The sequence below is a fragment of the Malus sylvestris genome, chromosome 1 (assembly GCF_916048215.2).
Source record: "Malus sylvestris chromosome 1, drMalSylv7.2, whole genome shotgun sequence".
Taxonomy (NCBI): Eukaryota; Viridiplantae; Streptophyta; class Magnoliopsida; order Rosales; family Rosaceae; genus Malus; species Malus sylvestris.
In genome coordinates this window covers 11075665-11089380 of record NC_062260.1, presented here as the reverse complement: position 1 = coordinate 11089380, position 13716 = coordinate 11075665, and the positions used below count along the sequence as shown (strand labels likewise).

The 13716-nt window shown below is 38.8% G+C and overlaps 1 protein-coding gene across 1 annotated transcript; it reads left to right on the top strand.

Annotated features, from left to right (window-relative positions):
* The first annotated feature begins 878 nt into the window (after positions 1-878).
* On the top strand, positions 879-2616 carry LOC126628141 (phenylacetaldehyde synthase-like). The gene has a single exon (XM_050297764.1). It carries the CDS (start codon positions 980-982, stop codon positions 2516-2518), a length of 1539 nt encoding a protein of 512 aa, XP_050153721.1. The 5' UTR covers positions 879-979; the 3' UTR covers positions 2519-2616.
* The last annotated feature ends 11100 nt before the right edge of the window (positions 2617-13716 follow it).

Here is a 13716-nt window from a genome sequence, read left to right as displayed (position 1 = left end):
TTTTCAAGATGTACTCGAGGGCAAGTTCTTTTCAAGTGGAGGAGTCTGATATAGGACAAGATACAGGTCACTTCCAACAAAGAAAGAAAAATAAAAATAAAAAAATTAAAATGTTTCAAATTATGGAAAAGAAGAATTAAAGTTGGAAAATGTTGGATTCATTCAATATGGCGACGTAAAAGGCAACAACAAATACTTTTGATTAGAATTGGGACCATGACGTAGAAGTGGCGTTCAATTCTCCTACAAAAGTGGCTTGAACCATCTTTTGCATAAATTCATCAATAGCAACAACTTACTAATAAATGGAGCTTTTTATTATTTGTCTTTTGGGGTTTCAAGGGCTTTATTATATGTCTTTTAGTTTTTGTTTTAATTACCTAAGCCTTTTGAGATGCCCCAGAGGGTTGTAATTTATTTATTTAAGCCATTTGGCTTCTCATTTGTAAGCATCTTTCATCTGAATCAATTATCAAATTATCGTTTGCGATTTTCTCAACTTTCTGGTGGGTTCCAGACTTTGGTCTATAAGGGATTACGATGGTAACCCTTTCATCGTTTCGTGTTGCGTCAACTTGTAAATGAGAGGCTTTAGGTTTCGATTCTCGTCAAATGCGAATTTGAATCACATTATTGCTAGTCCATTGTGAGGGTTAACACATTCCCCCCACCATTTTAGTGTAGATAATATCGTTTGTTCAAAAGTTGGGGATTTAGCTCCCGATTGGAGATGACCTTACATTTATGTGGGCTATATCTAATAGTAGACAATGAAACAGGATTTATATCCCACATGTGATCCACGCCACTAATTAAAAGACCCGTTTTCTCTTTGTCGCATGTGCTCTAAACCACTATAATAAGCACTTGAATTCATCCTTAATTGGAACTCAACGCATCGAGACCAATTAGTACCATTATTTCTAGTCAATCAGTCTTCTATTTTATCTATCCTCCAGTTTCGCGTCCAATATTGCAAATGGGTAGCCTCAGCCCACAAGAAAGCAATATTAATTCCTCCCCCACGGACATGCCTAGCGCTCTGGACCCTGTGGAATTTAGGAGGCAAGGCCACATGATGGTAGACTTCATAGCAGATTACTACCAAAATATAGAGAAGTACCCAGTCCTAAGTCAAGTTGAACCGGGTTATCTCCGAAAGTGCTTGCCGGAGTCTGCCCCAGATAACCCAGAGCCCATTGAATCCATCCTCCAAGATGTGCAGAAACACATTGTGCCTGGCCTGACACATTGGCAAAGTCCTAGTTTCTTTGCATACTTTGCTTCAAATGTTAGCATTGCTGGGTTTCTTGGTGAAATGCTTAGCACTGGATTCAACGTGGTGGGATTCAGTTGGGTATCATCACCAGCTGCAACTGAGCTCGAAAGCATTGTCATGGACTGGCTTGGAAACCTGCTTACGCTTCCCAAATCTTTCCTTTTCTCCGGCAATGGTGGCGGTGTAATACATGGTAGTACTTGTGAGGCCATTATTTGCACCATGGTAGCCGCCAGGGATCAAATGCTAAGGCAAATTGGTCTAGACAACATCCAGAAGCTAGTTGTGTATGGGTCAGATCAAACACACAGTGCACTTCAAAAAGCTTGCCAAATTGTTGGTATCAACCCAAACAATTTCCGGGTCATCAAAACTACAAAGTCAACATCATTTGCCTTATCACCTGAATCCTTAAAATTGGCAATTTCTTCAGATGTTGAAGCTGGGCTAACGCCATTGTTTCTATGTGCTACCGTTGGTACAACTGCGACCACTGCGGTTGATCCACTGGACTCACTATGCCAAGTGGCAAAATATTATGGCATATGGGTTCATGTGGATGCGGCATATGCAGGAAGTGCCTGCATGTGCCCTGAATTTCGCCATTTCATTGATGGTGTTGAGGGTGCGAATTCATTCAGTCTTAATGCGCACAAATGGCTCTTCACTGCACTCGACTGTTGCTGTGTTTGGATTAAAGATCCAAGCACATTAACAAGTTCACTGTCAACTAATCCCGAGTATTTGAGGAACACGGCCACTGACTCAAAGCAAGTGGTGGACTACAAAGACTGGCAAATAGCCCTAAGCCGGAGGTTCCGGGCCATGAAACTATGGCTTGTGCTTAAGAGCTATGGCGCTGTTAACCTCAGGAACTATCTTAGGAGCCACGTCAAAATGGCCATGCTTTTTGAAGGGCTTGTTTCCACGGACAGAAGGTTTGAGGTTGTGGTGCCTAGGGTTTTCTCCATGGTTTGTTTTAGGGTTTCACCGTCTGCTGCAATAATAATTAGTGATGATGAGATTAATGTCGAAAACTGTATAAACGAGGTTAATCGAAAGTTACTGGAGGGCATCAATGCATCAGGTCATGCGTTCATGACTCACGCTGTGGTTGGAGGTATGTATGTGATACGCTGCGCAATCGGTGTAACGTTGACGGAAGAAAAACACATAGCCATGGCCTGGAAGTTGGTTCAGGAGCATGCAGATGCCATCCTCATGAAAAATAATATATAAGATCAATCTCAGAACGTAGAATGTGTGAAGAATATGCAACAAAAAATGTTAATAATGTCCAACTTTTTCTTCTTAATTAATCTGGTCTTTATGTGTTATTTGTAGTTTTTACAATGGAAGAATAAAAACTGTAAGTGTGTTGTGGACACTGGCGAAGCTACGGCAGAGCAAGGAGGGGCGGCCGCCCCTCCGGTCGTCGGAATTCAACACTGAGAACAAGAATCCGCCCCTTTGCAATCGCTGCTTTTGTGCTTGAAGAGCACCAGGAAATAATCGGAAAACCACAAATTCTGAGGAGCAGGAATTTGAAGCCCTGAAAACGACGACTTACAAAGGAGATTTGGTTGCCTATCTTCTCCGATTAGGAGAAAACCAGAAGATGAGGGCGTTAATACTGCAAGGGAAACACGATCGTCTTTTGCTTTTGACTTTTTAGCCAAAATTGGTACTGTATTTGTTGTGATATCAAAACTGCCGCTGGACCTAATACCCGGCCCATTAGGTACTACACCATAATGCTCAATCATAAAAAATGATCCCGACCAAAGATTTGATATATTAACTAGTAGCATAGTCACACATAAAGGATAACATCATCAACAATTTTTACAACCTTTGTTTTTTCTTTTTGTCTTCATTCTCTTGTTTATGTCACTTAATTTTTATTACTTCATTGAATGCAAACGCAAATGCAAATGTTAGAAAAAAACAAAAGAAAACTAATGAAAATAGCTTGAAAACTTTGAGTTTTAACGATAAGGACAAAATAAAGGGTAAGGTGAATAGTACCAGGATTGACTTTTTAGTGTAAAAATATAGTTTTTCGTTAAAATGAACAAATACCGAGAGATTTTTGTTAAAGTTCCCAAAAAACGAATGATTGAAAGGTAGAAAATGACACTGTGAATATTATTTCCCATATATTAGAGAAAAATAATATGAAGACTGAGAGGTGCTAAGACTACAAATTAGTGCATAAGCTTCTTACATTGGATTTAGTGTTACCAGTTACAACTGATTCGGTGGAGATAGCGTTTTCGCCCTTTTGCACGACAATTCCTGGCTTCGCCACTGGTTGTGGATTAATCAATTATGTTTTGATATGGTTAATATTAACAGTAGAAATCAAAGAAAAACTATGCAGAATCTGAGAGAGGTTTTAGAGAAAGAAAGAGAGAAAGAGCTCTTGTATTCAATCTTTTAGAGGAATCTTACAACACACACTTCATGGCAAAAGCCTTACAACTCTGCTTTTATAGTGAGGACTCGTTCACCTAGATTTACAATACTACCCTCTTTATATTTCACCAATTTCTAGCAAACTTAATCCATATAACCAACTTATATCAACCATAACAAACAGTATGGTTATTAGTTAGCGTAATCAAATATTTTGTTCAGCAATCGAAATCATTGGCCCAAGATTGTTGTTGGTATGCAGTCTCTCTTAAACAAGAGTAATGTTATTCATACTATGTTTTTAGAGAAATTTTTAGTTGTGACGGGAACACAAATGATATACCACGTGTTTTTATGGAATTGGTGGAAATTTTTAATTTTTAAGTTACTAACCTTTTAACACACATAACTCACCATTTATATAGGGACATGTGGTGTACCATCTCGTATGACGGCCACACTGAAAAATCTCTCATGTTTTAATACGACATTTCTATCACACCTTAGGTGGCATCTGATGTGGGCAGCCATATCATTTGAAAAATTTGCAAAATCCAAGGAAATGAATGAGAAAGACTCATCGTATACCACAATCATCATTTAATTAATTAGTTTTTCTTAATTATTAGTTTATTAAACAATGAACTAAATTTAAAAATATGATTAATTCAAATGATGTGGCTGTCCATAACAAATGCCACCTAAAGTAATATAAAAATATGATATAAAAACATGGTATGAATATCATTACTCTAAAAACAAAAACGAAGTCAAGTGTGTGATGTATGGGACAAAATACAATGTCCTGGATATAGTGTGATATCAATTATGTCTATGATGTTGATGTGTCACTACTGGAAAAAATAAATTGCGTGACCAACAAGAACCGTCTACTAAAATCAAGGGTTGTCGTTTGATCTTTTACTCGACAGAAGTTTGTCACTGTCGTAAATGTAGTTCCCGATGGCAACATGATTACGTTGGTTAACTTATATTTACCCGACGAAGTTTGTGACGGCAATTCTGCGAGCAAACTTGTGTTGATCAAATTTTACCTGATGGAATGAAGTTTAATTGACGAAATTTTGCTAGTCGTGTCAACATTTGTTTTAAATTTCAATAAATTATGTGAGTGGCATTTTACCATAGTGGTGAAAAAGTGTTGAGCCTTTACATAACGACGTGGGTTCGAATATCGTTGATGGTTAATCTAACATCTAATCTAACAAAATCTATCATATGACAAAAAAAAAATCAATAAATTATGTGTAATCTAACCGATGGCAAATTGTCAGTTAAATTATTTTCGACAGACATTAATGTTTGATTAATTAATTTGTTTTTTTTAAATTAACTTATTTAATATTAAAATATTAAAAACAATTATTTAATTAAAGTAATTGTCCTACGAAAATTACTCATAAAAATAATTATTAAAAAAATATAAAATAAAATAAAAACTCGCATAGCCACATCCACTACTCCCCTCTGATCCTCAAATTCATTGGGTGGATTGTTCAGAGCTTGTTGATGACTTCCTTGATCAGCATAGTAGCTGCGTAGCTCGAACATTCACTCTTTGAAATGTGCCATCCACAGCGAATTAATGTAGAGTAGTCAAACATTTGCGGTACACAATCAATATCAAACTCGGTTTGAAATAGAAAAAAAAAAAAAGAAAAACAAATGTTAGTTAAAAAATAAATAAATTGCTAACGATGAATATAATTAAATTTGATAAAAATATTATATGAACAAATAAAACCATTTACTTGGACGTTGTTCCACCTTGAATTGAATATCGTACTTGTTTAAAAAAAAAAAAAAATACGTACCAAGAGTTTTTCCATTAGGTTGTGCTTCGCATTGTGGGGGACAAACTTCCATTTGTGCGTAGTAATAGGGCACTGAGTATGAATGAGTGCTCCATGGAGCCCAAACTTGATGACATGTCGGACACCTATATCGTTCGTCATAGGCAACTTTAACTCGTCCGTTGACAAGAACAATGTTCCTAGAAATCTATTTAAATAAATAAATAAGACTTTTCAAAACCCTAATTTATAATATAAACTACAAATTAATTAAAATATAATAAAACTAAAATTCCTATAACCCTTCCCATTCCTCTTGACCCTCCCACTTCCTACTTCCCCGTCACCCTTCCCACCACCAGGGCATTTTGGGTCTCTGTGCAAATTTAATAAAAAGGTCCTCCTTATTTAAAAAAAAAATATTATTGGACAATATATCTGTTTATACCATATTTAGGGCCTCGTATTTAGATCTCATACAAATACTCGGGAGACTTAAATGTAATTATGTGATAAAGGAATGGGCAAATATGTAATAAGTGAGGAGTCCTTATTCTATAAAAGGACCCCTCACCCTCACAATTAGGGAAGGCCAATTCCTAGGCCCTCTCCCCCTCTCAAAGCTCTCACTCTCAGAGCTCTCTCTCCCTCAGATAAATACATAATTAGTGTGGACGTAGCCCAAACCTTGAGGTGAACCACGATACATCTTATGTTATTTACATTTCTTGCAAATTCATGGTCGGATTTACGTTGTTCCAAGATCTCCGGTTTTGTGCATCAACATTTGGCATCGCCTGTGGGAATCGATACGAAAAACTATGTCGGTTCTCTTTCATTTTTTCACCTCCACCGTGAATCTGCAAAATCTGCAAAAACCCAGAACCTCCTTGGGCTTTTCCAAAAAATCCCCACAAACACAAAAACCCAATAAACCAGTCCCCCACAAACACAAAATCAGCTGACTAAGTTATGTGGGCCATCCGTCACAGCCGTCAATCTGCGCTGTTAACTGCTCACCAAGGATCTCGACGCCCTTGTATCGTATCCATCAAGTCCGATGAGGATCTCGTTAATCTCATTGAGGAATACGACAGAGTAGCATCTTCCTCTAATCTGAAGATCAGAGCCTTCCTCTCACTCATCCCCACCAGCAGAAGACCCAAAAGCATTTCATCCCCTTCTTTCTCCTCGGCCTACATACGCCTCCACAACCACCACTACTTCCGCAAGATCTTCAAGGCCTACAGGCACCTGTGGAAGTACCAGCAGGAGAATCGCGCTAAGCTCATCGCCGCCGGCCTGAACTGTTTGGAAATCGGCGAGATCGCCAACCGGATTGGCCAACTCTACTTCGACCAGTGCAGGCGCACCATTCCTCCATTTTCCTCAAAACCTGTTCCCCGAATTCCCTAATTGTTCATCCACAACCTCGGCCTCGAGAACCGCATCAACTACGCCGTCGTCGAGGTCCTCAACAGCGACTGCCGCCTTTACCAGGCCCTCGTCAGGGACAAACGCTGACCCAACTTCCAATCGGCTTCTGGGTTTTCACCACGTCACTAGGAGATCCTGTCCTCGAGCTTACTACCTCGGCGAACAAATTGACAGAATGGTGGCATTGGGGGAAGGCTCTCGATCTGACGATTTCTGGGTGGAAACACCATGTTCTTGTTGGATTGGTTCTATGGGGTTCTTACATCGCTCGGACTTTGGCAGAAGGAGGCCAAGATCTTGTTTTTGGGTCTCGGACTTTAGCAGAAGTAGCTCCAAATTTCTCTACCTACGAAATTCTCCTATGAACAAAGTTTTCTGCTTCTGCAACAGTTACTGCTATATTTGGACTATGGAGTTTCTCGAGGTCTTTAAACTCATGTGTTGACCATATACTTTCTCAGGATAGAAGTCGTTTGCAGGCAGAGTTAGCAACTATAACAGGTTTGCTGCCCATGGTTGCTGATGTCAGACATCCAACTCGCTCTCAGCAGCTATATTGATTGAAGATGTTCATCGCCATACCAAATCCCCATTTCTGATCAACCCGACTCAAATACCGGATCTACGCCACATCTCTGATATACACGCCCTCAGAAACTCCTGCTCATAGCTCCTCAACTCCCAGATTTTCCGATCCAGTTCACGTCGCCAAGCTTCATACAGCTTAAACCAAGTTGCTTTTCATATGGACCCATATCATGGAGCTGAGGTTCAATGTCAAGATGGACAGAGAAAGCTGATGAAAGAAGATAAGAGTTTGTTTTTTTTTTTATCTGACGAATTAATGTGTCGACCACCAACTCTGTCGACCACCAACTCAAAAAGAAAGAGACACCATCATCAAAAAACAGGCAAAAGCAATCATCCACTAGCAGTAGCACGAGCACCACCAACAGTCCTCCACAAACTCCAACCATGCACTCACCCATGCCGTAAACTTGCAGTGCAATGGAAAAAAGAAAAAAGAGAAAGCAAAAGGAAAAGCAGAAAAGGAAAAGAGAAAAGAAGAAAAGCAAAAGATCTTCCTATTATTATGATTCCTCATGTCTGCCAGATAAAGAGACAGAGAAAGTGCAGCAGAAAAACACTGCAAAAGCAAGGAATAAACACTCCACCAGAATGATGTAATTTATTTTCCTTATCTTTCGGAAACATCTGTATAAACCCCATCAGAGGGTAATATGTATAAACCCCATCAGAGGGTGATAAAAAAAAAACAACAAGCCTAAAATAAATAGGCTGGAATGTTGTGTAGAGGGCGAAGGCCCATAAGCCCAAAGTAGCTCCAACCAGGCGATCAAAAGTACGCCCAGTACTATGTAATTATTCGGCAACTTGCCTCTATTATCACGAACCAGGTGATCAAAAGTACGCCTAGTACTTCAAAATTATTCAGCAACCCACCGCTATTACCACCAACCAGGTGATGAAATGTACAACCCGTACTCTAATATCATTTGGCAACTAGTCATTCATGCCACTAACCAGGTGATGAAATGTACAACCCGTACTCTCCTTCATGCCACCAACGAGGTGATCAAAAGTACGCCCAGTACTCCAAATTATACATGAGCATTACTCATGTCATTCATACATAAACATTCATGAGCATCACTCATGACAATCATACATAAACATTCATGACCATCATTCATGTCAATATTCATGAGCATCACTTATGACAACATCCATGAGCATCACTTATGACAACATCCATGAGCATCACTCATGTCAATCAACAAAAACATTCATGAGCATCACTCATGTCAATCAGCTTCAAAAGCTTCATTTACATAAGCTCCAGCTTCAAAGACTTCATTTACAGAGCTCTAGCTTCAAAGCTTCACTTGCAAAACTTCACCTACAAAGCTTCAGTGCAAGGTATACAAATACCGCCTCCAAACAACTGCCACTTCGGCCCATACATGGATTTAATTTGAAGTCTCCAGCCAACAGACTCTATTGACCGAAGAATTGAGGAACTACATCATGTACCATTTATTGGGCCTCAACTGGGCCTCATGAAAAATACTTGGAGGACTTAGCCCATTATTTATGTATTAAGGAGCGAGCCTTTACTCTATAAAAGAGACTCCTTCACTTTCATTAGAGAGCACCCATTATTCATGTACTGAGGAGCAAACCCTTATAAAAGGGACTCCCTCACCTTCATTAGAGAGCAACGCTGCCAGCTGAGCAACCGCCTCGCCACGAGCATCACTCATAGCTCATTACTTATGTATTGAGGAGCGAACCCTTATTATATAAAAGGGACTCCCTCACTTTCATTAGAGAGCAACGCCACCAGCTGAGCAACTGCCTCGCCGCGAGCATCACTCATAACCCATCACTTTTGTATTGATGAGCGAGCCCTTATTCTATAAAAGGGACTCCCTCACCATCATTAGAGAGTATCGCCGCCTACTGAGCAACCGTCTCGCCGCGAGCACCACTCCTAACCCATCACTTATGTATTGAAGAGTGAGCCCTTATTCTATAAAAGGGACTCCCTCACCATCATTAGAGAACATTAACTCTAGCTCATCATTTATGTATTAAGGAACGAGCCTTTATTCTATAAAATGGACTCCCTCACCTTCGACGTCACAAGCTGAGCCAACCAAGGCAACATAAGTCACGAGCCGAGCAGCCTCGCAACATGTGCTACTTCTAGTTGAGCATCATTTCAGATTGAGCACCGCCTCATATCGAACATCAGTTCAAGACAATATCTAGTTACTTCGGCCCACACATGGACTGAATTTCAAGTCTCCAGCCAAAAGACTCTCTTAACTGAAAACTTGGGGGACTACTGTTTATACCATATTTAGGGCTTCGTATTTAGATCTCGTACAAATACTCGGGGGACTTAAATGTAATTATGTGATAAAAGAATGGGCAAATATGTAATAAGTGAGGAGTCCTTATTCTATAAAAGGACCTTTCACCCTCACAATTAGGGGAGCCCAATTCCTAGGCCCTCTCCCCCTCTCAAAGCTCTCACTCTCAGAGCTCTCTCTCCCTCAGATAAATACATAATCAGTGTGGACGTGGCCCAAACCTTGGGGTGAACCACGATACATCTTGTGTTATTTACATTTCTTGCAGATTCACGGTTGGATTTACGTTGTTCCAAGACCTCCGGTTTTGTGCATCAACAATATCTATACAAAGCTCAACAATCAATATTCAAACTTAATTGAAATCAACATCTCTCTTACTAATTGAATAATCTCCAAAATAAAGTCATGATTTAGGGTTCATCTATAAAAAAAAATGGAGCACAACTGAAAGAGAGATATGGAAATACGTTTCTATTTGTGGAAGAAAGTAATACACAAGTTAGTTTTTTATTGCTTAATAGAAAAGTTGAAGAAAGTAGTACACAAGTTTTTTATTGTTAAAAAAAAGTAGAAAATTATTATATTGAGTACAACATCCGCTTAACCAATTGTAATGATGATAATTTTTCTTTTCAATTTAAAACTTTTTTTATTAGAAATTTATACTTATGTGTAATGTAAGGGAGGATCAAAAAATTTTGGGTTCCCTAAAATATTCGAGGCCCTGTGCCACTACACCTTTTGCACACCCCCAACGCCCCCTCTGCCCACCACCCCCTCCCCTACTCGGCGCAAGTCCTCGCCTTTCCCGACACCCTCCCCTTCCCCATGTCCCTTCACCCTCACCCCCAACCAACCACAACTACAACAAAAAAATTATATAATTAATCAACAACAACAATGTAAAAATTGGAGCGTATATATTGTTGCGAGTTATATATTAGTTAAAGTGTAAATAGTAGTATGTTGTCCCACATTGACGAAATACATATGTAATACCAATTGTGACTCATATATATACTCCACTTTGGAGATTAATGAATATATAAGAAATTCCCAAATATTGTTATATATATATTTTTTTGGTATTTACCATGTTTAATTTAATATGGCATCATAGCAGTTCGCTCTTGATGACCTGTGTGTTTTAATTTTGCACCCACTTTTGTCGTGATTTCCTTCGTTAAAAAAAAAGAAAAAAAAAGTGAATAGTGGCGTGCTACAGTACATCTTACTACACTGCGTGAACAGTGTTTGCTAGTGTCGTGAACAGTATTCTGCTACATGTTCTGATAAATTGTTTTTGTTCCGCTGCGTATCTTTTGTGCCTTTATTGTTCGTGACTTAGTTCAATGGCTCAATATAATTGTAGTGTTGTTATGCATCTTGGAGGAACAAATAAAAAGATAATTGATACTGAAACTACTAATCATGTAACTAGTGACCCTAGAGTGTTTGATGAGTTATGTGACTATGTTCGTGATCCGTATATTACTAGTGCAAATGGAGAACCTTCCCCTATGAAGGGTGAAGGCATTATCTCTCTTACTCCGACATTATCATTAGTCTGTGCTTTACTTATTCCTGATGTTATGTGCAATCTTTTGTCAGTAGGAAAACTTCTTGATACCTTATATTTTTCTACTCATTTCTACCCTACGTATTGTTATTTTCAAGACATTCAAACTCAGAAGATAATTGGTCATGCTAAAAGAATAGGGGGTTTGTACATCTTAACTATAGAAGATATTGTTGTTTTCGATTCAAATAATCATCAAGCTTTAAGTGCCAAAGTGGATGGCAGACATCAAATTTGGTTGTGGCATCGACGATTGGGACATCCATCATTCAGTTATATGAAGCATCTATTTCCTTCTTTGTTTCGCACTTGTAGTGATTCAGAGTTCCAGTGTGAAACATGTGTCATGGCTAAGAGTCATCGTCCTTCATTTCCCATAAGTGATTCTAAAGCTACTTTGCCATTTGATTTAATACATTCTGATGTGTGGGGTCCGACAAAAGTTACTTCTAATGGATTCCGTTGGTTTGTTACTTTTATTGATGATTGTACTCTATTAACTTGGGTGTTCTTGATGAAGATTAAGAGTGATGTTCCTTTACTTCAAGAATTTTGTGCAATGGTGTCTACTCAGTTTCAGATAAAAGTTAAGGTCTCCAGGTCTGATAACGGATGAGAATATGTGACTCACACTTTGGCATGTTTTTTCGTGATCAAGGTATTATTCATCAGACGACTACTCCGTTTACACCTTAACAAAATGGTGTGTCCAAATGGAAGAATCGTCAAATAATGGAGGTTGCTCGCTCCTTGATGTTGGATAAATGTGTTCCAAATCATTTGTGGGGTCATGCTGTTTTGGCTGTTGTGTATTTGATAAATCGTGTTCTAAGTAGGGTTCTTGATTTTCAGACACCGCTTGATGTGCTACAAAAACATGTTTCTCTTGTTTCTGTATCAAAAGTTCCTCCGAAGGTGTTTGGGCGTATTGCGTATGTGCATGTCTACTCTCATCAGTGGAGTAAACTTGATGCATGTGCTCTCCAATGTGTATTTATTGGGTATGCTAACAATCAGAAAGGCTATAAGTGTTATCATCTTCCGACTCAGAAAACTTATATTACCGTGAATGTCACCTTCCACAAGGACATTGCTTATTTTGTAAAGCCCTATTTCGACTCTCCACTTTAGGGGGGGAGGGGGAGTGAAGTGCAGATTCGAAGAGATGATATGGATGTTGTGTTACAGGCAGAGTTGGGGATAGAACCTATTATGTTGCGTGATACTGATCAGTCAACTATAGATAGTGATCGGTCACTTGTCATTCCCAAAACTATTTCTACTGACGATAGATCATGTATGCCCAATGAGTTGCCTGTTAGTATGTCTGATGAATTACCTTCTGATGACCAGTTGCCTGCTGCTGGTATGTCTAATGCATTGCCTGATGATGGTTCATCCAATGATGATTCTTTTAACAATTTGTTACAAGATGATGGCATACATGAGGTAAATTCTAACAATTATTCCACTTATTAGTTGCCTTCACGAGCTAATCGTGGAAAACCTAAAGTACAATATGAACCTGATATGCATGCCAAAGCCAAATATCCTATCAACAATTATATGTCTACTCATCCTTTGTCCAAACCATATGCATCTTAAATATGTCATATATCTAGTGTATCAATTCCAACAAAATTGCATAATGCTTTGTCTGATCCTAAATGGGTTGATGCAATGAGAGTTGAGATGGAAGCTCTGGGAAAGAATTCTACTTGGGATTTAGTTCCTTTACCAAATTGGAAGAAAGTTGTTCGATGTAGATGGGTGTTCACTATTAAGCACAAAGTAGATGGTTCTATTGACCGGTATAAAGCCAGATTATTTGCTAAGGATTATACTGAAACCTATGGGGTGGACTGTCCTGAGACTTTTGCTCCTGTTGCCAAACTTAATATTGTGTGTGTTCTTCTGTCCTTAACAGCAAACTAGGATTGGCCTTTGTTGCAGTTTGATGTTAAGAATGATTTCCTTCATGGTGATGTCAAGGAAGAAGTTTATATGGATCTTCCACCTGGTATCGGAACATCTCCTAGAAGAGGTGTTGTATGCAAGTTACGAAAGACTTTGTATGGTTTAAAACAATCTCCTAGAGCGTGGTTTGGGAGATTTACAAGTTCAATGAAGAAGTTTGGGTATGTCCGTCATTTAGATCATACTTTGTTTCTAAAGTGACAAACTAGTAAGCTAACTGCATTGATTATTTATGTTGATGACATGATAGTGAGTGGTAATGATCAGAAGGAGATACAACGCCTTCAAAAGTACCTAGCCACTGAATTT

Bases quoted from the DNA above. Each gene is read 5' to 3' on its own strand.
- LOC126628141 (XM_050297764.1), top strand. From the start codon at position 980: ATGGGTAGCCTCAGCCCACAAGAAAGCAATATTAATTCCTCCCCCACG.